Source organism: Takifugu rubripes, chromosome 19, assembly GCF_901000725.2.
Source record: "Takifugu rubripes chromosome 19, fTakRub1.2, whole genome shotgun sequence".
In the NCBI taxonomy this organism is placed as follows: domain Eukaryota; kingdom Metazoa; phylum Chordata; class Actinopteri; order Tetraodontiformes; family Tetraodontidae; genus Takifugu; species Takifugu rubripes.
Window position 1 is genome coordinate 2527865 of NC_042303.1, and position 20678 is coordinate 2548542.

Here is a 20678-nt window from a genome sequence, read left to right on the forward strand (position 1 = left end):
CTGATCTTAAAAGTAGCGATGGAGTCAGCCTCTCGTACCTGGACAGGGAGCTGGTTCAACAGCAGGGGGGCCTGGTAGCTAAATGCTCGGCCCCACATTCTACCTCTAGAGACTCTGGGAACCACAAGTAGACCAGCATTCTGAGAGCGGAGCGGTCTATTGGGCTGGTAAGGTGTCACTAGCTCCTCCAGGTAGGATGGCGCTAGGCCTCTGAGGACCTTGTAGGTCAAAAGAAGAGTTTTAAAAATTATTCTAAATTTAACGGGCAGCCAATGAAGCGACGCCATTACAGGAGTTATGTAATCTCTTTTGTCAATACCTGTCAGAACTCTGGCTGCAGCATTTTGGATCAACTGGAGGCTTCTTAGAGAGTTGTTTGGACACCCTGATAATAAAGAATTACAATAGTCCAGCCTGGAAGTAACAAATGCATGGACTAACTTTTCAGCATCATGGTGGGTCAGTAGCTTCCTGATCTTTGAGATGTTCCTCAGGTGAAAAAAGGTACTTCTAGAGACTATTTTAATGTGTGAGTTGAAGGAGAGATTTTGATCAAAAGTTACTCCTAGATTCCTCACAGAGAGACTAGATGTTAATGAGATACCATCTAGAATGATCATGTGATCTAATTTATCCCTGAGAGGTTCAGGACCAAACACCATGACCTCAGTTTTTCCTGAATTAAGGAGGAGGAAATTTGAAGACATTTTGCAGAATTCATGTTGTTGCAGTAACAGTTTTTTTGTGTTAGCAGAGGAAATGTTATTTAGCTTTATTATTCAGAAACCTCACATCAATAGGCTTTAATCGGATGAAAGGGGGTTTCATGAGGGTTGATCTTATGGGTTAGTGTCAGAAACATGGAAAAAAGTCCCCAAGTTGCGCTTGTATTGGCGATATAAGAAAACATCATGCATAAAAACAGCACTCTGGAAATAATCTTTCCGTATTCACTAAATTTAGGGTTCACTATCTTGCTAACAGACATGTAAATCGGGGGTTATCAAATCATGATTTGGTTTCAGCACATCAAAGTGCTTTTACAGCAACTCAAATCAATCTTTATTTATATAGCATCTGTTACAATCAAAATTGTTTCTAGGCGCTTTCCAGAATCCCAGGGCCTGACCCCCAACGGGCAACAGTGGCAGGAAAAACTCCCCTTTAACAAGATGATCCGAGACGGAAGGGTGGAAGAAATGGCTTAAAAGAGGAGGTGGAGGAAGATGAGACACAGACATTAACCAATTACACAGGAGGAAGACTTGTCAGGAAGATGCGGGTGACACCCACCAGAGTTCAAAATAAAACAGGACGTGATGAAGACAGGGACAAAAGCCTGTACAGAAGACACTGGTCCTGACAAATGCTCGTCTGGTCACTGAATTAACAACATACAGTTGGAAAAGCCTGAATTTTTTTCTTCTCAATGTTTAGAATAAATAATGAAGTGTTATTCAAATTTACACTAAATGAACATCTGTCAAGGCCACCTGGGTTTCTTTTGGATCAGAGCCTCAGACTTGGAAGACTTGTTTTTTCAGCAGTTCGACACCAAAACATGGGTAACATTTATTGAGTAACCTCTAAAAGCATTCACCCAGCCCCACGTCCACCACATGGTCCCCATGTTGGCCCATCTGGGCTGGGTGTATAATAAAAATAGTTACCTAGAAACAAAGCAGAGACCAGACACCATTCATTTTCTCAGGTATTGTGAGATGTGGGATAATAGTGTGTTTATTTAGGCAGTAGTCATAAATGGTTACATATCATTATAAGGTTCACATTTTCTGAAAATTAAGTAAAGTAAAAAAGAGGAACATCGGCTGTCAAATGACCTCAGGGCTGCGCTTCTGGCAAGATACTTGAACGGAACCACGGGTGGCACCACATCTGTTCCAGGGTAATACGCTGATCCGGGTTGAATAGCAAACAGCTCTTCAAAAACTTCTTACAGTCTGAGGAGGGTAGACGGAGAGAACAGTGACCTTGAGCATGAAGCTGCATTCATTAATTACAAGTTCAGACAATTGCAAAATATTAATAAAGAAAGGAAGCAGTAGCATCTCTTTACCTTCAGACACTTTTAACTTCTTTATGGTCTGGGTGAGGAAATTTTCACAGTGCTGCATCCCTGTTGTGAACAAGTCAGTATTTTCACTAAGTAGTTCCAGGAGGATGGAGCCAAGTTGCCAGACGGTGGTCGGGCCAGTTTCATAGGTTCCCTGGTGGTTAAACTCTGGAGACCAAGAGCAAGAGGTTCCTGTGAGAAAAGAAAAAGGTTTTGAATTAAAGTGTCCACTGAAAAGCTCCAAATCAGATGTCAGCATGAGTTCAGCCGTACCGGCGTAGCTGCGATATCCCGGCGTCACAAAACAGCCACAACCAAAGTCAATGATGCGCACTCGAGGAATGCGCCAAGCATCATAGAATTGGTTGAGAATGTTTTCTAGTTTTAGATCACCGTGGAAGACGCCTGCCTCATGTATTTGAATTGCAGCTTCCACCAGCTGCCTCATGAATTCCTGATGGACAGAAAGAAGAGTTAAAGAACATCCAAAGATATTATCAGAGTGAGCTCTGTAGCAGTGGGAGGCAGTCCACCATAACACGATAGCCAGCATTATTACCTTAGCCAGGCCTTCGTCTATTTGGCCATTGTCGTACTCGAACAGGTTCATGCAGTTCTCTGGCCTCTCCATGATCAGTAGGACTTCATCATCCAGGTCAGTCCATGCTAATGGCGATACGACTGCATTTTCCCCTACAGAGTCCCCTGCTGTCATCACCATCAGTATCATCTCCAGTGGGGCACAGTGGAGCTCACCGTTTAACAACTGAAGAGAGAAACACAAGATGCTCGTCTGTGGTTTACTGCTGGTCATCAATGAAAACGGAACAGCTCCACACTAAGTACAACAGCTGATGGTAGGATCAAAGTTAGCCTTACCACTGACTGGTACGTGACCAAGGCTTTATTGATGTGCTTAATTGCCACCTGCAGGAAAGAATCATGTGTCAAGGAGATCAGTGATGATTATATTATTATAGTATACTGAGCAGGGGAACTTTATTGACAATACCTTTGTCTTTCATGCCAAGATTCTTTCATCCATCTTGACTTTGATGTCTTCATGTATGTCTTTCAAAATGGCTTTGGTATTTCTTTAATGTTTGGACTCTGAACAAAGTCTTTATGCTTTGATCCCAGCCATTGTTGTGTTTTGCGTGTCTATTCAAGGTAGTTTTCTTTGTCAACTGGACTGTTTTTCTTCTCTTTTGAAGACGTTTCGCCTTCTATCCAGAAGGCTTCTTCAGTTCTGAACTCGCTTGGGACAGAGCTTAAAACTATAGCCCTTTTGCAAGATTTGGACGACCATTTTGCATTCATGGATACAACCAGCTTGTGTTGGGAACAATGGTATTAAAAGCTGAGCTGTAATGGGATGTTATGGGGGATGTTGCTGCTCAGACATTTGTCCTGTTGTTCAAAATTAAAGAATGTGTAGCAGTACCTGCCCCCAGCTCGGCCAGACATGTGCCTCTAGTTGGCAATCTAGCCTAATAGTCTTTGGGGTAGGCTGTAATAGGCCCTGCCTGCACACCACTCGGGTGTCAGTTGCATGCCCTGAGACCTCCCTTGCTCTCGCCGTGACTCTCCTTTCCTCGGTGGTTCTTTCCGTCGGCATTCTGGCTGCCACATCGCGTTTTGGTCGCTGGCTGACAATGTCCTGCGGATCGTTAAACCATTCGTGATTTGTGTCACAGCAGGAAAGACATTGTTTGGCCGCTGGTGTGATCGCCTTTGGGTACTTGCTTCTTTCCCGAGGGTTTGGTCCGGACGTATGGCGGAGTCCATCGAGAGGTGAGCGCAGGAGGGTGGCTGCTTCATTGATGCTCCCTGCTCCTGATCGAGTGGCTGCCGGTGAGTGCTGCCTTTGGTGGTGTGGGTCTTTGGCTGCGGGACTGAGGAACGCGGGCTGCCGTGGAGGGATGTGGTGCCGGCTCGCTGGCTTCCAGGCCCGTGGGCGCGGAGGTGACAGCTGGATTCATCCGGTGGCCGGGGGTTCCCCACACAGCGTCTGTTACAATCAAAATTGTTTCTAGGCGCTTTACAGAATCCCAGGGCCTGACCCCAAACAAGCAACAGTGGTAAGGAAAAACTCCTCTTTAACAGGAAGAAACTTTGAGCAGGACCAGGCTCATGTAGGGGGACCCTCCTGCTGATGGGGGGGCTGGGTAGAGAGAGAGGAGAAGGGGGAGGACAGGTAGAGGAGAGAATAGGGAAGAGAGGAGAGGAGAGGAGAGGGGGAGAGGAGAGGACTATTAGCGAAGACGCCTCAGAAAAATATATAGGGGTGAGGGAGTTTAAGGGCCCGTTGGAGACCCTGTATGTTTCCACAGTCAGCACATCTGGTGATGGTCCAGTTGTTGGGATGGCCTGGTTAGCTTTTTCTCTGATAGCTAGAACTTTATCAGTGAAGAAGCTCATGAAGTCTTCACCACTAAGGGAAGAAGGGATACGTGGATCTAAAAAACTGATTCTTGGTTAATTTGGCCACAGTGCTGAAAAGAAACCTGGGGTTGCTCTGGTTTTCTCCAATTAAAGAAGGAAAATAAGCTGTTCTAGCCTTACGAAGGGCCTTTTTGTAAACTAATAGACAGTCTTTCCAGGCTACGTGATAGCGATCTATTTTACAAGAATGCCACTTCCTTTCTAGTCTGCGTGCTTTCTGCTTGAGGGTCCTGATATGTGAATTATACCAGGGGGCACATCTCCTCTGATGTATTATTTTCTTTTTCAGAGAGGCAACAGAATCAAGCGTGATTCTCAGTGAGGTTGCTGCACCTTCAGCAATAGAGTCAACCTCAGCAGGGCTAAGATTATAATGATTGATTCCTGGGGAAACACACGGTGGTCCTGGGATTAGCATAGGGATCGCTTCCTTAAACTTAGCTACAGCATTATCTGAAAGACATCTGCGATAGTAAGACTGCTCTGAGCATAGAAGAGCATCCTTAATGTTGTCTTGTTGTTGATCAAATTGGAGTTAAAAGAAGTATTTGAAGACGTGGGGGACGGTAATACTGTTGAAAATGTTTTAAGCGCTTTACCTACTTCTAAGTCCTTTTTTTGGTCAGGCTCTGGATTTTCTGTGCAAACAATACTGACCGTAACAGATACTCTATAAATATAAATGTTGCCATCATACTGTGTATGATTAAATTAACAGTAAGGCATGGTAAAACAGTCGTTTTTTTTTCTTTTTTAAACAAAAGCAATGATTAAATCCCTATGTCAGAATGTTTAAGTTTGTTCTGTTTATTAGCCAAGGGTCCTGGTTGCTGGGTGCTGAGTGTCCTGCATCACCCCCTGTTGGCAGGAGATGGGGCTGTGCGCTACAATGCCAATACTAAAAATTAGTATTAGGCTTTCAACTCTTTGCATTCGCTTATATTCTAAACCAGCAGTATGTCAAGCATGTTAAATATGGTAAGTTAATGAAATAAGCTCAAGCTCAGAGTGTTGACAACCGAAATATTAACCAATCTGAGCTGAACGTGCAGCAGCAGTGTTTATGTCTTAACACGCCTCAATGTCGGATCGTGTAACTGGTAGAAGGTGACGACCAGGTTTTCACACCACAGTTGGTTCCACATGCATCATTAGTCAGCTATGCTGCTCTCCTCTTTCAGATAAAAAGATGAGCACACTGCATTTTGAGAAAAAATAAAGAAGCGGAGGCAAGTGGGGCCGAAGTCCTGCAAGCACCAGGACAATCACTGAGCTGTGTTGCACAGTGTGGAACCCCCCTTTGGACTGCCTGGTGTTGAGGAGGACAGAAAAGAAGCCACTTGGGGGACACACATCAAGGGACCAGGGACATGATCCCAGGACTGGGGTAAAGTCGTTTTCTCTGGTCATTTCTTCTCCAAATGTAAGGAGATGTGAGCATTGCTGTAATCCCTTGGCTGTGCCAACAGTAATGCATTCTGAGAACCTCCATGAGAGGAGTTACTTCTGAGCCAAGGGGTTGAACCAAATGGTACCAAATCATTACCATCCAAGACGTTTGGTGGTTTGATGCAACTTGGAAACATCATCAGTGGTGTTTCCTGGAGTTCTTGAGTGTTTCAAGTCTTTCAAACATCACACACTTTCATCCAGGTGACCCAGCTGGTGGTGATCAAACCCTGGCTTCCCCTTCTGATCCACAGCAACCCGGAAAGAACTTTTGCCTCCTAATAGGTCCCATAGGGGAACTGGCCTGCACCCTCTGCATCCCACTTCTGGAGACAGTTAGCTCCAGGAGGACAATCTGCTTGAAGGTTGCTGAGGTGAGGACCAAATCCAGCATTGAGAGTTGTTGAAGCGACAACTTCTGTGTTGCCCTGGGTCGAATCTCATCCAATCTTGAGCTGTTATCAGGAGGCCAGTGGAATCGGTTCTGGCAGTAAGTGGTGACTGGTCTTCTTTACAGGCACTTGCATTCATCGATTTCCATTGCAGATGGTGTCCACATGACCTGGTCGTGATGCCATTGGTAGCGCCTGTCACCCAGCATTGCAGCACCTTCCTCATGTGGCCCACCACGAACTCATTCAAGCTGCTGATGGGTAGCTTCAGGATGTTGCACTCCACATTGAGGGCCAACAATGCTCAAGCTCTGAGGTGCAACCAGCCACCTCTGCAGATACCAACTGACTCTTCTCTCAATGTCCTTATCTGTAAAGATTGGGAATTTGTAAACAGACAGGGGGCAGAAGGTCCATGGGAGTGTGCTGTGTTGGAAAAATCCAGGTGTGAACTGACCTGGGTGGCGTGACTTGTCCACTGTGGTCAACCAGCCTGCCAGATCTTGGTTGGTCTCATAGTTTTTTGGTCTTCCCAGGATCTTACATCACCGAGCCAGCTGCAAAAGCAATAACCAAGTACCTTGGGGAGCAAAATAAATTAAATTCTGGGTCCAGGGACAGTGAAGTCCCCAGACATTACTCCCATTTAGAACCCACGATCAGTCCTCAAGTGGTAAACTCTACAAATTCTGACAGAATTACTACGCTGATTAATTTGATATTTTTTGGAGTATATTAATTGGAGAATGAGTCCATAAGGTTTTATTTTTTATTTTTATCGTTGACCTCTAGTTTCCCTTGTGGGGGTCACGGAGAGGATGTTGGAGCTTATCTCAGCTGCATATCAAATCAAATCAAATCAATCTTTATTTATATAGCGTCTTATACAGTCAAAATTGTTTCAAGGCGCTTTCCAGAATCCCAGGGCCTGACCCCAGACAAGCAACAGTGGCAGGAAAAACTCCCCTTTAACTGGAAGAAACCTTGAGCAGGACCAGGCTCATGTAGGGGGACCATCCTGCTGATGGCCAGCTGGGTAGAGAGAGAGGAGAGGAGGGGAGAGGAGAGGAGAGGAGAGGAGAGGAGAGGAGAGGAGAGGAGAGGAGAGGAGAGGAGAGGAGAGGAGAGGAGAAGGAGGGGGAGAGGAGAGGGAGAGGAGAGGAGAAGGAGAAGGAGAAGGAGAAGGAGAAGGAGAAGGAGAAGGAGGGGAGAGAAGAGGGAGAGGGAGAGGAGAGGAGAGGAGAGGAGAGGAGAGGAGAGGAGAGGAGAGGAGAGGAGAGGAGAGGGAGAGCGCCCAGGGCTTCAACCGAGATCTCTCGTTGTCTCAGCCGGGTCCTTTATAGAGTGAGACCGCCTGGGGCGCGCTGACGTCATGACGTCGCAATGACGTCCGGCGTCATGACGTCGCACTGACGTCGGGCGTCAGAGGACGCCGTTATTTCCGTTTTTCTGGACGGTCATTGTTAGAAGCGGGGGCTGCAGTAAACAACAGGTAAAAATGCGTGTTGGGCTCCTATTTAATATATGGAGCCGGTTATACGAATGTGTTAAGAGATAATTGAGAAGCGCTTGAAGAAAGTGTGGAGCTAAGGCGAACTCGGTGGAAGGGTTAGCTTGCTAAAGTTAGCACACCGATCGGTTGTTGGGAATAAAGCATCTCGGTAACGCTCGTTTGGGACCGGACAAGAACAGCCTGATCTCGTTTGGGCTTTCGAGTTTTCCCACACGGCTACCGCGGATTTCCTCCCCTGCTTGGATGCAATCTAACTGCTGCTTGTTTCTGGAAGCTAATGTTTTGCTGAGTAGTCGCCAGAGAGAACAAAGAAACGAGACAAAGCATCGGTTCATCAGCGGTTTGATTGTGATGGACACCCGCATCTCCGTCATGTCCCTTCGAGCCTCCAGATGGAGATCCCCTAATGTCCCTGATCCCTAAACGGCCAAGCCACATCTTTGGCAAACTTTACAAATTAAAGAAGAAATTGATCACGTTCCTTATCTGTCATTGGGGTATAAAGGTGGTAAGTGGATTAGAACCGGACGCAAATCAGATTCGATTTAACTTTTAACAAAAAAACCAAAACCTTGTTCTTCCCTGAAAATGTAACTCTCGTTTTTTATAACGAATGCCTCATCGGGTGTTTTCTGGAAAGCTTTTTTTAGCGATACTGTTTGCATGTTGTTGACAGGATGTTGCGGCTTCGCTGTAAGACCAAAAATGGGAGCCACATAATGCAGGGATTAACCCATCAGTCCTGTGTGAAAGAACTGAAGAGCAAAGTCCAGGAGCTGACTGGAATTCCCTGTGATGTGCAGAAAATAATGGTTGGTTATCCCCCCTCCAGCCTCGATCTTCGAAACGGAGACGCTCACCTCAAAGACTATCCCATCAAATCAGGTACAGCGTCCAAAAAGCGCAGACAAAGTCGAGTTGCCGCGGTTTCTTGTGTGGATGTGCTCAAACCCCCCAGAACGATCCAGAAGGGGCGAATGTTTTTAATGGTCTAACCGTGCGGAACCGTGCTGTGCTGTCCTCCGCAGGAGACACACTCATTGTCGAGGAAGAAAAGAACAAGCCAAAGCCTCAGGATCAGCCCAGCATCACGAAAGTCCCGCGCCTGGAAGCCTCCTCGCCCGCGCTTGCGCGCCGCGTGGTCCCCGCGGACAACTCCTGTCTCTTCACCAGCGTGTTCTACGTGGTGGAGGGAGGCGTCTATGACCCGGCGTGCTCCCCAGAGATGCGAGGCCTCATCGCCCAGATCGTGTCCAGCGACTCCACCGCGTACTCGGAAGCGGTGCTCGGGAAAACCAACGAGGAGTACTGCGACTGGATACGGCGGGACGACACCTGGGGGGGAGCCATCGAGCTGTCCATTCTGTCCAAGTTCTACCAGTGCGAGATCTGCGTGGTGGACACTCAGACGGTCCGGGTGGATCGTTTTGGGGAGGATGCGGGCTACCAAAAGCGCGTGCTGCTCATCTACGATGGAATCCATTACGACCCGCTGCAACGAGTCTTGCCCGGCTCCGACGACCCGCCCCACACGATATTCTCCACTACGGATGACGTCATCCTCGCCCAGGCCCTCGAGCTGGCCGACGACGCGCGCCGCAAGCGCCAGTTCACGGACGTTAGCCGCTTTGACTTGCGCTGCATGGTGTGCCAGACAGGCCTGGTGGGAGAAAAGGAAGCCCGCCAGCACGCCAAGGTGACGGGCCACACCAATTTTGGCGAAGTGTGAGTGTAATTTGTGTCTTTGCTCCATCTCACAAGTGTAACTACTGCCAACCACTGTGGCGCACATCTGGCAAAAGTCGGTCCGTTAATCACTCTGCTTGTGTGATCCTCTACCTCACATCATCCAGTGGCATTTATGGAGATTATCGGAGGCTGCGTTCAGCCAGCCTCGCCGGTTCAGTATTCCTGCTGTAATAGTCCGAAACACTTTGGTCTGCTAGGGAAGGAGCCTCCGCTACTTCTCTGGATGGGTCGGCACACGATACAGATGCTGGAGCGTCCCGAGGAGTGCAGGTGGAGGTGATGTCTTGGTTAGAAAATCCATGCTAACTCTTGCCTGTGACTGAATTCACACGTACACGTTAATAGTTAAATTATAATGGATAGGTTCTAGGAGTAATTTTAAACAACCACTAAGGATCCTTTGCTCTATGACCTGATTCACTCTTGTCTTAAGTGCAACACGCAAAGTCCGACTGTTACCCCACGTGTTTGTGTTTTTAGGTAGTTTGCTCTTATTTATCCTTTTGACAAAAACTTCCAGAGCTGGAACGGGGCGTTTTGCTTGTGTTGGGCTATTGAATATAAGGTAATGCTGGTCAGAGAGAGCTGTGATTTATCATAAATATGTACACAAAAATCCTCTAACGGTGCTAAGATGACCTCTTTTGACCCGTAGCCGTTTGGTTCCCGTACGAACATTCTGAAAATGAGCCTGACAATAAGAAATAATGCTTTCAGACTTTGCAGCCATTTGCTTTTTATTCCTCATCCGTTTGGGGAAGTTTTCCATTGAGAGGTATTTCGAACTTTTTGACGCTGTATGTATTAAACAAGCCTTTTATCAGACTCCAACACCACGATGGTATTTTCATCTAAAAATCGCTTTATTCCCAGTTTTGTCAGTGTTTTTGCCATGTTTGCATCCTTCTGTGGTATCAGCATAAATGCTCTAAATCTCCATCCATACCAGGAGCAGTATCTTACTCGTGTAACGCACTGGGTGCCCCGTGTCCCCACCAGGGGATAATCAATTGTCTTTCAAAGCCACCCCCCCCCCCAAAAAAAAGATTTTGTTCTTGAATGGATGGGATTTACTCTTATTTGTTCCCTTACTAAGCTACTTTCGCTGCGATGTTTTGCTAAGTTCTCATGAATGTTACACACAAAGCACTAAGAATGACTGGATTTACTTGATTTATTTTCCAGTGTGAAAATTAAAAGATTAAGTTGACAGTTTTCAGAGTTCTTCATCACTTCTTACGTCCGGTTATGTATAAATAAAGAAATTCCTTCAGACGTCTGTCTCGATAAATGCGACTGCGTTCAACTCGCTGGTTTAGAGGCAGCCTGTGAGACTAAAAATAAATGCACTTGGCTCCACATTAGACCCGCTCTGCTGCTGTGGGATTACACGTGTTATTTTAGGGAGCAGCTCCCCTTTAATAGGATCGAACATTCGCCCTCGAGCTGTTCGCCAACTGTTGCAGCGACGCCTGCTGCAAAGATGTGTTTCAGACGGAGTCTAAAGCTAAATGTTTGCATTTTTCTGGGTTCTTGTAGTTGCCCTGACAACCTCCTTACTGCAGTTGAGCAACCAGGAGCACTCCGGTAATAATACTGTAATAACTCAAATCAATCTTTATTTATATAGCGTCTTATACAATCAAAATTGTTTCAAGGCGCTTTCCAGAATCCCAGGGCCTGACCCCAGACAAGCAACAGTGGCAAGGAAAAACTCCCCTTTAACAGGAAGAAACCTTGAGCAGGACCAGGCTCATGTAGGGGGACCCTCCTGCTGATGGGGGGGGGGGGGGGCTGGGTAGAGGGAGAGGAGAGGAAACCATGACCCAGTGGGGTGACAGAGGCCTGTCAGGTGATCATGTTTCTGGACCCTGGCAGCCTCGGCCTCTAGCAGCACAGCTAAGATGTAGCTAAATGCTCGGCCCCCCATTCTACTCCTAGAAACTCTGGGAACCACAAGTAGACCAGCATTCTGAGAGCGGAGCGGTCTATTGGGCTGATAAGGTATCACTAGCTCCTCCAGGTAGGACGGAGCTAGGCCTCTGAGGACCTTGTAGGTCAAAAGAAAAAGAAAGAAAATTTAACGGGCAGCCAATGAAGCGACGCCATTACAGGAGTTATGTGATCTCTTTTGTCAATACCTGTCAGAACTCTGGCTGCAGCATTTTGGAGCAGCTCAAGTATTATTGTGACAGGAAGGTGGGAAGGATATCCTGAATTTGGGGGTTTGGTACAGCGACAGGACCGGACTTTTAAACTGCACCAATATTGTTTCCCATCTGTTACATCAAACATTTAAACTAGTATATAAATGTTTTTTGTTTTGTTTTTGTTTTTAAAAAGGATGTGTGTATGCTAGAAAATTGAATAATTCCTGACGAAACAGAAGAGAGGGACCGAGTGCAACAACAGAGTCATTTGAAGATTACTGGGGTTGTGGCTGCCATGGTGACGGCGTCTCCCGCGCCGGCTTAGCGAGGACAATGGTGCTCTGTGATTGGCCAGAAGCTTAGGGAACAAAGTCCGCCGTGCGTGCGCCTCGGAGCCGTCCAGCGTCGACCTCCCTCTGCACCTGACGGGATGGCGCAGTGAGCAGACCGCAGAGGTTCAGGTGAGCAACACCCATTATTCGCTTTCATGTTCAGTTCCACGAGCATTCGTTTAGCAATTTAAAGCCACGTTTTTGCGGTAAATGTCGCTAAAGTCCTCGACGGATCAACAGAAACTACGCTGTTAAGCTGTTTTGCTATTGGACTTGAAAGTGGAGTTTTCTTTTGTGGCCACCGTGTCACCACATCAATGTTTGCGTTTCAAGAAAAATGAGTCGGTAGTTGGATTTTCAGATTCATCGTGTTCCATCATGACGGCGGCATCAACTATGTCATTTCACTGTACAAGTCCATAAATGTTAATGTATCATGAATACTCAGCCAGAAGTGCTATGATCTGCAGGGTGTCAGCTCTGTAAACTCTGTCAGCTCCTATCTCAACTCCCCTGCGGAGTTTTACACAGTAGCCTCATGTGAACCTTTACATGGAAGGTTCACATAAGTCGAAAGATCTCGCTCTGTGTCGCCGGTGCATCGTCGCCCCTGCTGCCCTTCACCCCGTTCTGAAGCGGATCCTGCTGAGGAAGATTAGGGGTGGCACGGGTGTGTAATCTGAGTCACATGAGTGGCTGAAACGGCCACACCGAAGCTGCTGCCCGAGGATGTGGCATTAAAGAGTCGATGTTTACATGTGAGGGGCAAATAAAGCTTGCCGAGAGGTTTGAAGGTGAGGGTCCGACCAGAGGGTTTGTAATATCCAGAGAGAGTTGGGAGTGTGAGGGAAGGCTCAGTGGGGACAGGACCCCACCTGGGGGGGTGAACCTGGGCTGCTGCGACTCACCGATGGAGCCTCTGGAGGCAACACAAGACCCGATAACCCCAACGGTGGCATCACTCAGGCGACAGCACAGTTTAAGGAATTAGCATCTCGTCCTACACAACGGATCTTATATCACGAAATCAGAACACCCAGAAACCACGAGTGTGCTTAAAGAATCTTTATGGAGTTCTAACCTTGCAAACTGTACATTTGAAGGTTCTTGTTCGCTTACCAAAAAAATAGAAAAAGGCCATATCCTGATTTTCTGGCCTTGGGTTAGTTAGACTGTATGTAATAACTTTTGTTAAGATCACTAAGATAGCCTTTGTCTTGTTGCCGATGTGTGTTTGGGTTACTTTTTGTATATTTTTGCTGTTTTTATGGATCAGGAAGTGTGCAGAATAATACGCAAATCACTGTGTGACTGTTGTCTTTTAATTGCTTTATTGATGGCCAAAGTCTAAAGCTATGACAAAGACTTTGTTCAACATTAGAGATCAACGGTTCTAAACTGGTCTCGGTCTGGGGCCCACAGTTTTCCATTAAGCTCGGTGGATGAAAATCCACATTTTAAATGCCCTGGATCATCTTTACGCTTTGCCATCTTACCTCGCAGCTGATAGTTACCACAGTTGTCGCCAAGGGGAACGCACATCATTTCAAAATAAAAGACATGTCCAACATCAGACGTGCATCAAATGTTGAATTCTTTTTTGGACCAGCTTTCTGCGACCCATCTCGAATGGGTCTATGACCCAAAAGTGGGCCGCGACCCACCAGTTGATAACCACTGTATATAGATTATAGTGTGAACAAGCTGGACATGTTGCTTCCTGTTCCTTTATGGTGCGTGTGATTGTACGTCAGATCTGTGCTTTGCTGCGTGATGGACAAGGAAATGTAATTCAATAGAAGCGTAAACCTTTGACCCAGCTGGAATAATGATCCACCAGCTGCTTCCATTTCATAAAAACATGTTTCTGAATGTAAATGAGAAACAATTAGATTACGTAGCGTTATTGTCAATTACCACATCATCGCTTTGCCTACATGTATTTCTAAACTGCGCTTATTTGACTCAACAGAGCAAAAACAAAATCTGAGCCACCACAAGTGCCACCTGGCTGGGGAGGGTGGGCTGGCGAGGATGGAGGGTGCGTACAGCTCTGGCAGCTGCAACAGCATCGTCAGTGCCGGTTCTGGGGATGTGAGTTCCAAACGCCACATACTTTAAGCTGATGGGTAGTTTGAGATCTTTCTGTTCCCTTGCCTGAACATTAAAATAATGGGCAGTAATTCCTGAATCTAGCCTTTCTGCGCTGTTCAGGCTAAAGTCCAGCTGTTTCAGTTTTGTGTGTTTGTGTCAGTGTTGAAACGATTGTGAGTTTTGTGGAAATCTCATCCAAAGGATGATGGTTTGGAGCACCTGTCTGCTGAGGAGAAGGCTTGTCTCCTGTTTCTCGAGGAGACGCTCCAATCCCTGGATAACGAAGAGGACGGCACATTGTCTGATGAGTCGGACCATCTTTCAGACTTCAGCAAATTTGCTAACGAGCTAAATGGCTCGTTAGCTTCTGCCAGCAAACTCAAGCGTAAGTTCATCTCCAGGTGTGGATGAGAGATCGACCAAATGCATTAATGACTTGTGCTGCTCTTCTTTCAGATTTACAGAAAATACCCTCAGAAGAAAAAGAAGATACTGACGTGATGTCTGTATCCACATCCACTGATGTGGTTCCATCCACTGATGTGGTTCCATCCACTGATGTGGTTCCATCCACTGATGTGGTTCCAGCGCCTTTCACATCAGCCAGCAACCGTCCATGTTCTTCATCCACAGCGAAGCCAGAGGTCACCTCAAAACAAAATCTCCATTCGAAGCCTCTCTTAAATGCTTCGAGCCAACCATCGGAAAACAAACACGAGATACCAGCAGCTCCTCCATTACCACTAGAAGTTAATGCTGCGATTCCTCCACTCACCAAACCCAGGCATTTCTTCATGAAGACAGCCGAAGGGCCTCTTCCCAGAGGTCCGCTGTCCTACGATGCGCTTGTTTATTTACGTAAGAGCCCCTCCACCAAGAAGACGCCTTTATGTCCCACAGTTGATCATACAATAGACTCTGGCAATGAGCCTCCTGTTGCAGTCGAGGGCCTCAAATTGGGATCCTCCAGGCCCCGTTCACAGGCTGGAGCAGCTAAATGTCCCCCTGCATTGCCCCCTAAACCTAAAATCCTTCTTACACAGGCATCAGTGGAAACAGAAAATAACGCGCCCATTCCTTCAGACTCCTCTTACAGCCTTAAGCACGTGACAGATCCAGAGGTTGTGAGATTGGAAGCTTTGCAGAAGTTGGGCCTCCTGAAAGAGGAGGAAGCAGAGAGAGACACGCTCGGCCCTCTCCCGCCCTGCAAATCACACTCCCTTTTGCACCCACCAAGAAACCCCTCGTTTTCTCCTTCACAAATGCACTCAGAGTCCAAGAGCAGATGTGTGCGCTCCAGATGTGAACAACAGCCCTGCTCTGTTCCCCAGCAGTTTCAAACCGATGAGGGTGCAGCTACTGGTCTGCAGCTCTCCGCTAGCCAGCAAAACCACAAAACTGTTGGCCCCTGCCCCGAAGAGCGACCCTGCACAGACTCCGGATCAGTCAAGTCCACGCCCGCGGCCCCGCCCGCGGTCCCGCCCAAGCCCCAGAGCACGTCAAACGCCGTCGGATATAGCGTCATGGTCGTTCCTGGGATGGGAGCCGACCGAAAAGAAGCACTAAGAAAGCTGGGACTTCTCAAAAACTGAAGCAGAGAAACTAATCTCATTTTAAAAAGAGCATTAAAAGGAAAGACAACAGCACTTTGGCAAAGATGAGACCTGCACAGAGTCTACATACATTTCTGAGCTTTCCTCGTGCCTATCATGGCACTTCTCTGCGCTTCCTATTTAAAGGCACATCACTGCAAATCAACTGAAACACTCCTCTATTCACAACTGTGCCTTTACTTGGATAAATTAATGGTTCTCGGTTTTCTCATTCATCATGATGTCACACTTTCATTTTTCTATTTTACATTAGAGATTCTATTTCAAGGGTATTGGAGCAGAGTGAAATGCTATCTTCTAGACGTGGCTGAGCTCTTAAACAGAAGCGGATGAGAGCAGAGTGGTTTGTTTACATCGTTAGCCTTTTCATGGAAATGAGATGAATGGAAGCTTCCTGGTTTTCTACAAACACCCATTAAAGAGGTATAAAACTTAAAGTTCTGGTCAATGTTTCTTCCATCAGCTCCCTTTCGTCTGAAACAAAACACACCTGTGTTGAACTGGACCCAGGAATGAGTAGAACACTCAAATCAAATCAATCTTTATTTATATAGCGTCTTATATGATCAAAATTGTTTCAAGGCGCTTTCCAGAATCCCAGGGCCTGATCCCAGACAAGCAACAGTGGCAGGAAAAACTCCCCTTTAACAGGAAGAAACCTTGAGCGGGACCAGGCTCATGTAGGGGGACCCTCCTGCTGATGGCCAGCTGGGTAAAGAGAGGAGAGGAGAGGAGAGGAGATAAAGAGAGAGGAGAGGAGAGGAGAGGAGAGGGAGAGGAGAAGGGGGAGGAGAGGAGAGGGAGGGGGAGAGGAGGGGCACAGAAACACACACAAAAATACACTATACAGCAGGTCAGCCCAGAGGCTTCACGTCTTCTACAGGAGATTCGGACTCCTCCAGCTGGTCATCACGTCCTCCATCATCACCTCCTCCTGGCAATTGGACGATGGTGCTCCTTGTTTTCTGCAGTGGGATAACCTCTAATGGGAAACCACAGGGTCCATGTCGGGTTCTGAAGCCATGTTTGGTTTCATGCTCGGGTTCAACAGCTGATGGAGAATCAGATACTTGCCAGGTTTTCTGCTTGGACCCACCAGAACATTCAGTTTTCTGATAGATGCATATTTACATTGTTAAATCTCAAGTGCCAAAAACCAAGTAAATTGAGTGTTTAGTCCAGAGGGTTGAGCTGAGGAGCCTTTATCAACTGTTGCAATTGTTCAGGTGAAACAGATGACGGAGAACACTGATTCAGACTGAGGGTGCTGTTGGAGAAAGTGTTTATGCTCATGGTAACAGTTTGCTATATCGTGTTACATTCACACAATATATGAAAAGAGAAGTAACATGCAGGCTTAAAACGCAATCCGAGACTGCAAATATATATAAAAAAAAAAAAAAAAAACAGGACTAAAGAGCCACAACGGCTTCACACAAACAATTCCAGGCAGCAGTTTTGCACCTTAGCGGATATAAAAAGTTAAAATTAAAAGCATCACTTAAAAACATTAAAGCAGCAGGTTACAAAAATGGGCATCGGAAAACTCTGGACATAAGTGCCGACTCCATGAGAGGTGCAACGTGTTTGAAGAGGACGTGAAAGCTAACGTCAACACAACATAAGTGATGAAAAGGTGAACGTGCAAAAGGTTCTTAAACCCATTTCTTTCCGTGGGTAAGTTTGGTTTTGGGCTTGGTTTGGACTCTTTGCTTGGCTGAATGCTGCTCGCTGGCGTTCTCCTCCCACTCGTAACAGTGGTTCACACGTGCACAGCTGAGCGTGCATGGCAGTTCACCATCGGCCTTGGTGTAATGTTCAATCAGCTCTGCGATGGAGCCGAATTCACTCTTGCATTTCTGAAAAACATGGAAATAAAGAAACGAAGCATGAGGCCAGTTGATAGAGCTGAAAATCTTTAAGACCTCCCAGTCAATGGACGAGCCATTTATGGAAAAAAGCTCAACGTTTCCACCGCTAGGTGTCGATGTTTGGTTCGATCTGTTCAAATTATTACGCGACGTGTAATAATCGGCCGCCTGCACAGTTACCTCCAGCAAGAATTTCCCTTTACGGGTGTTTTCGACGAGGCGAGTGACCAAACCAGAGGGGCCGCGGACAACGAGGGAGCCGTAGTTCGTCTTTTTGGGGTGTGGACACAAAAGGAACGATCCCAGGACGTCATCGGCAAGCAGCGAATAGCTGCTGTCACTGAAAATTGCAAGAGGCTCTTTAAAATTGGACGCTTTAGAGTATCCAGGGATAGAATTTAGGGGGTGGCACTTACATTGCGATGCCAGCCCAGCACCACACAGCCTGAACGAGGGCTTCCTCCGTTTCTGCCAAGCTTGGAGCTCGGGATCTCGGAGGTGGCGTCCTGTCGGGGTCGTTTCCTGTTTCACAAGCAACACCAGAAAATGAATACAAGATGTCGGGAGATGTTTACCCGACGACCCCCAAAGTGAAGTAGAGCAGATGGAGGAGGTGGGGAGAAGAACATGAGTGACCCCTGTGGTAGATCCATCACCTCTTGTGGTCCAGCTACCATCCGACACCCCGAGAGACACCAGAAATGAAGGAATTTGCTTTACCTAATCAGATCTCTGACTCTGGAAAGCGCTCTGTGAATGCCCAGCCCACCTTGTGATGCATTCAGTCGCTCCTGGATGTTTCGCTGTTTGAGCGGCGTGAAAGTGAAGGAGCGGTACGCGCCAGAGCGCAGCACTTTGGCCCGCATGGCCTTCTTTCGCACCAGAGACGGGGAGGAGGCGAAGACCTCATCCTGGCCGTTGTGTGGGTCATCATAAGACTTGAGACTCTTCTTCTGGCAAATGAAACTGGCTACAGTGAAGAATTCAGAGCCTCGATAGTCTGGAGGGCAGAAATAGTCCAAACCTTTGCTCCTGGTAACAATCCAAGAAAGGGAGCTCTTCTAAAAGACACCAGGGCGCTGACGCTCAGAGGGAATCCATGGTTGAGTAGAGACGGGTTATGGTGGGGCACAGAGCCAGGAGAGCCTTCCTGACCTTCTTCTGGGTGTTTCTCCAAGTAGGACAACTGGAAGCAGCGGCAAAGCAGCAGGTTCAGGAACTGAGCCTGTAGGACAGAAAAAGAATCGTCATAAAGAACCAATATGACACCCTTTCCCCCCATGGGGCTAAACACGCATCCACACATGGAGTTGTTCCCACTCAAGGCAGGAAGTGGTGGCGTCATAGTTATACAGTAGCCAACCATGTTAGCACAGCGGTTCACAACTCTGCAAGGCTTTCAGGTTGTAGTCGCCTCTCAAACATCGCTAGTAATGCCCACACCAAACCAAAACATGCCCCAACCAGTAAGACCAGTACTCCCGCACACGATGCCATGCTTGTGCAGCATCGTTGGCTTTCCTGAGATAGGAAGGAACGCCCACCAGGAAGCAGAAACCACAAAAAGCGACAGGATCGTGGTCACCAGAGGAGGGAGAGATGGCCTCCATCACACCAAGACACCACAGGCTCTTACTGCTCTGGCATGTCGAGCTCTAAAGACATGGCAGTAGAGTTGGGCGTCCACGCTGCCGGGATTGTGGGAGACAAAGGCAAACTGGGCATCAACGGGCCGGGCAGTGGAGAGGGAGACCCGGCGCAGGGCGTGGGCCATCAGGAGGGTCTGCAAGAGACAAGCCTCAGAACGGATCCAGCAGGTTCTGAGCAACAACAACAAATAACCAAGACTTACCGTCTCGTCCTCGTCGTATATTTTGACTCCTTTGATTGAGAACCTGACGGAGACAGGCCTCCTCCTTCTGCAGGACTGATGGATTGAGCGGCAACATTTGTGACATCATCCACCAAACTTTGCCGTCGTTTTGTTCCAAACTCACTTTTAGGGCCTTCAGCTGAGTGTGGAGTTGGACTATCTGATCATCCAAGCACAGGTCGTCCACGGGAAACGAGCCCACGTACTTCACACGGGACACGCGCGGTTAGGACAAACAAACAACCAACGAAACAAACAAACAAACAAACCCGTGGCGTTACCTCCGCTGAACGCGTCACGGTGCCGTCTTCTCTCCCCGGGGCCTCACCCATGCTGCCCTCTTAGTTTTAGGAAGAAAAAAAAAAGGAAGCAGTGAGAAACTCTGATTTAGGGACGCGTGTTTATGCGCAACCATTGTCCGCGCTGATCAGATAATTAAATCAACCAGCGTGGCCGACTGCAACTGTCACTGACACTCCGGGGAACATTTATAGGTCTGCGCGGATTAGACTGGCGGAATTTGCCCACCGGCAAACGTTGGTATCCATCCGCCGGTGACCGCGGTGAGAAAAGACGCGAAATAAAGAAAAGTTTTCACCTCAGGGCGGAAACGTGTCTCAGAGGAGCCTCCAGCCGCCGCCTTCCTCCTCCACAGTCTTCTTCACTCAACCACGGAAATGGCACCCGAGTTCCCGTCACATTTACCTGATCCAGGTGCGCCGCTGGTCCTGAACCGAGGCGGGGCGGGGGGCGCAGGAGGAAGAGGAGGTCTTATCTTCATGGACGCACACGCCTGGGAGGCCCATGAAGATCCTCCGTTCCTCCCCCCGCCGCTGTCTCATCTCCACATTTCCCGACATTCCCGCCCGTTGCGCAATCTATGTCCGTGACGTCACCGATCCCAGGACCGGACCGTCGGCAGGGATCCATAATAAACAAATAATGCTCATTTTAATCTGCGCCTTATGGCATCAAATACCGTCGTTGCGTGTTCTAAGGGCAAACAATATTATAGGAATCCACCTCGGCCGGGTTGCTATGGAAACGGGAGGCGTCAAATTCCTCCAGCGCGGATTAAACGTGCTTTTAAGTGCAGATGAATCTCGACTCATTTCCACCCCAC

The 20678-nt window shown here is 47.6% G+C and overlaps 4 protein-coding genes across 9 annotated transcripts; 2 read left to right on the forward strand and 2 right to left on the reverse strand.

The window, feature by feature from the left end:
* Positions 1 to 1770: 1770 nt before the first annotated feature.
* On the reverse strand, positions 1771 to 3221 carry LOC115246959 (serine/threonine-protein kinase pim-2-like). 2 transcript variants are annotated; one of them, XM_029827039.1, is made up of 6 exons: positions 3087 to 3221; positions 2954 to 3001; positions 2634 to 2840; positions 2348 to 2528; positions 2078 to 2266; positions 1771 to 1961 (listed from the first exon to the last, which is right to left on the reverse strand). In XM_029827039.1, the coding sequence occupies exons 3-6, from the start codon at positions 2802 to 2804 to the stop codon at positions 1843 to 1845; spliced, it is 660 nt and encodes a 219-aa protein (XP_029682899.1). In that variant the 5' UTR covers positions 2805 to 2840; positions 2954 to 3001; positions 3087 to 3221; the 3' UTR covers positions 1771 to 1842. The 2 variants fall into 2 exon arrangements, with proteins under 2 accessions (XP_029682899.1, XP_029682898.1); XM_029827038.1 differs by lacking the exons at positions 2954 to 3001; positions 3087 to 3221 and having other exon boundaries at positions 2634 to 2909.
* A 4493-nt stretch (positions 3222 to 7714) lies between these two features.
* Positions 7715 to 10897, forward strand: yod1 (YOD1 deubiquitinase). Of its 2 annotated transcripts, XM_011613574.2 has the most exons (3): positions 7715 to 7852; positions 8550 to 8758; positions 8902 to 10897. In XM_011613574.2, the coding sequence occupies exons 2-3, from the start codon at positions 8551 to 8553 to the stop codon at positions 9600 to 9602; spliced, it is 909 nt and encodes a 302-aa protein (XP_011611876.2). In that variant the 5' UTR covers positions 7715 to 7852; position 8550; the 3' UTR covers positions 9603 to 10897. The 2 variants fall into 2 exon arrangements, with proteins under 2 accessions (XP_011611876.2, XP_029682842.1); XM_029826982.1 differs by lacking the exon at positions 7715 to 7852 and having other exon boundaries at positions 8394 to 8758.
* Positions 10898 to 11702: 805 nt separating this feature from the next.
* zgc:158258 (specifically androgen-regulated gene protein) lies at positions 11703 to 16237 on the forward strand. The gene is made up of 4 exons (XM_011613593.2): positions 11703 to 12233; positions 14077 to 14198; positions 14400 to 14583; positions 14655 to 16237. The coding sequence occupies exons 2-4, from the start codon at positions 14139 to 14141 to the stop codon at positions 15788 to 15790; spliced, it is 1380 nt and encodes a 459-aa protein (XP_011611895.2). The 5' UTR covers positions 11703 to 12233; positions 14077 to 14138; the 3' UTR covers positions 15791 to 16237.
* Positions 16238 to 16991: 754 nt separating this feature from the next.
* On the reverse strand, positions 16992 to 20424 carry sh2d5 (SH2 domain containing 5). Of its 4 annotated transcripts, none has more exons than XM_029826991.1 (10): positions 20261 to 20422; positions 19837 to 19895; positions 19680 to 19760; positions 19535 to 19609; positions 19319 to 19465; positions 18707 to 18907; positions 18452 to 18632; positions 18099 to 18204; positions 17863 to 18022; positions 16992 to 17670 (listed from the first exon to the last, which is right to left on the reverse strand). In XM_029826991.1, exons 1-10 carry the CDS (start codon positions 20334 to 20336, stop codon positions 17467 to 17469), a joined length of 1290 nt encoding a protein of 429 aa, XP_029682851.1. In that variant the 5' UTR covers positions 20337 to 20422; the 3' UTR covers positions 16992 to 17466. The 4 variants fall into 4 exon arrangements, with proteins under 4 accessions (XP_029682851.1, XP_029682850.1, XP_029682852.1 ...); XM_029826990.1 differs by having other exon boundaries at positions 18452 to 18635; positions 20261 to 20419; XM_029826992.1 differs by having other exon boundaries at positions 18452 to 18635; positions 20154 to 20394.
* Positions 20425 to 20678: the final 254 nt, after the last annotated feature.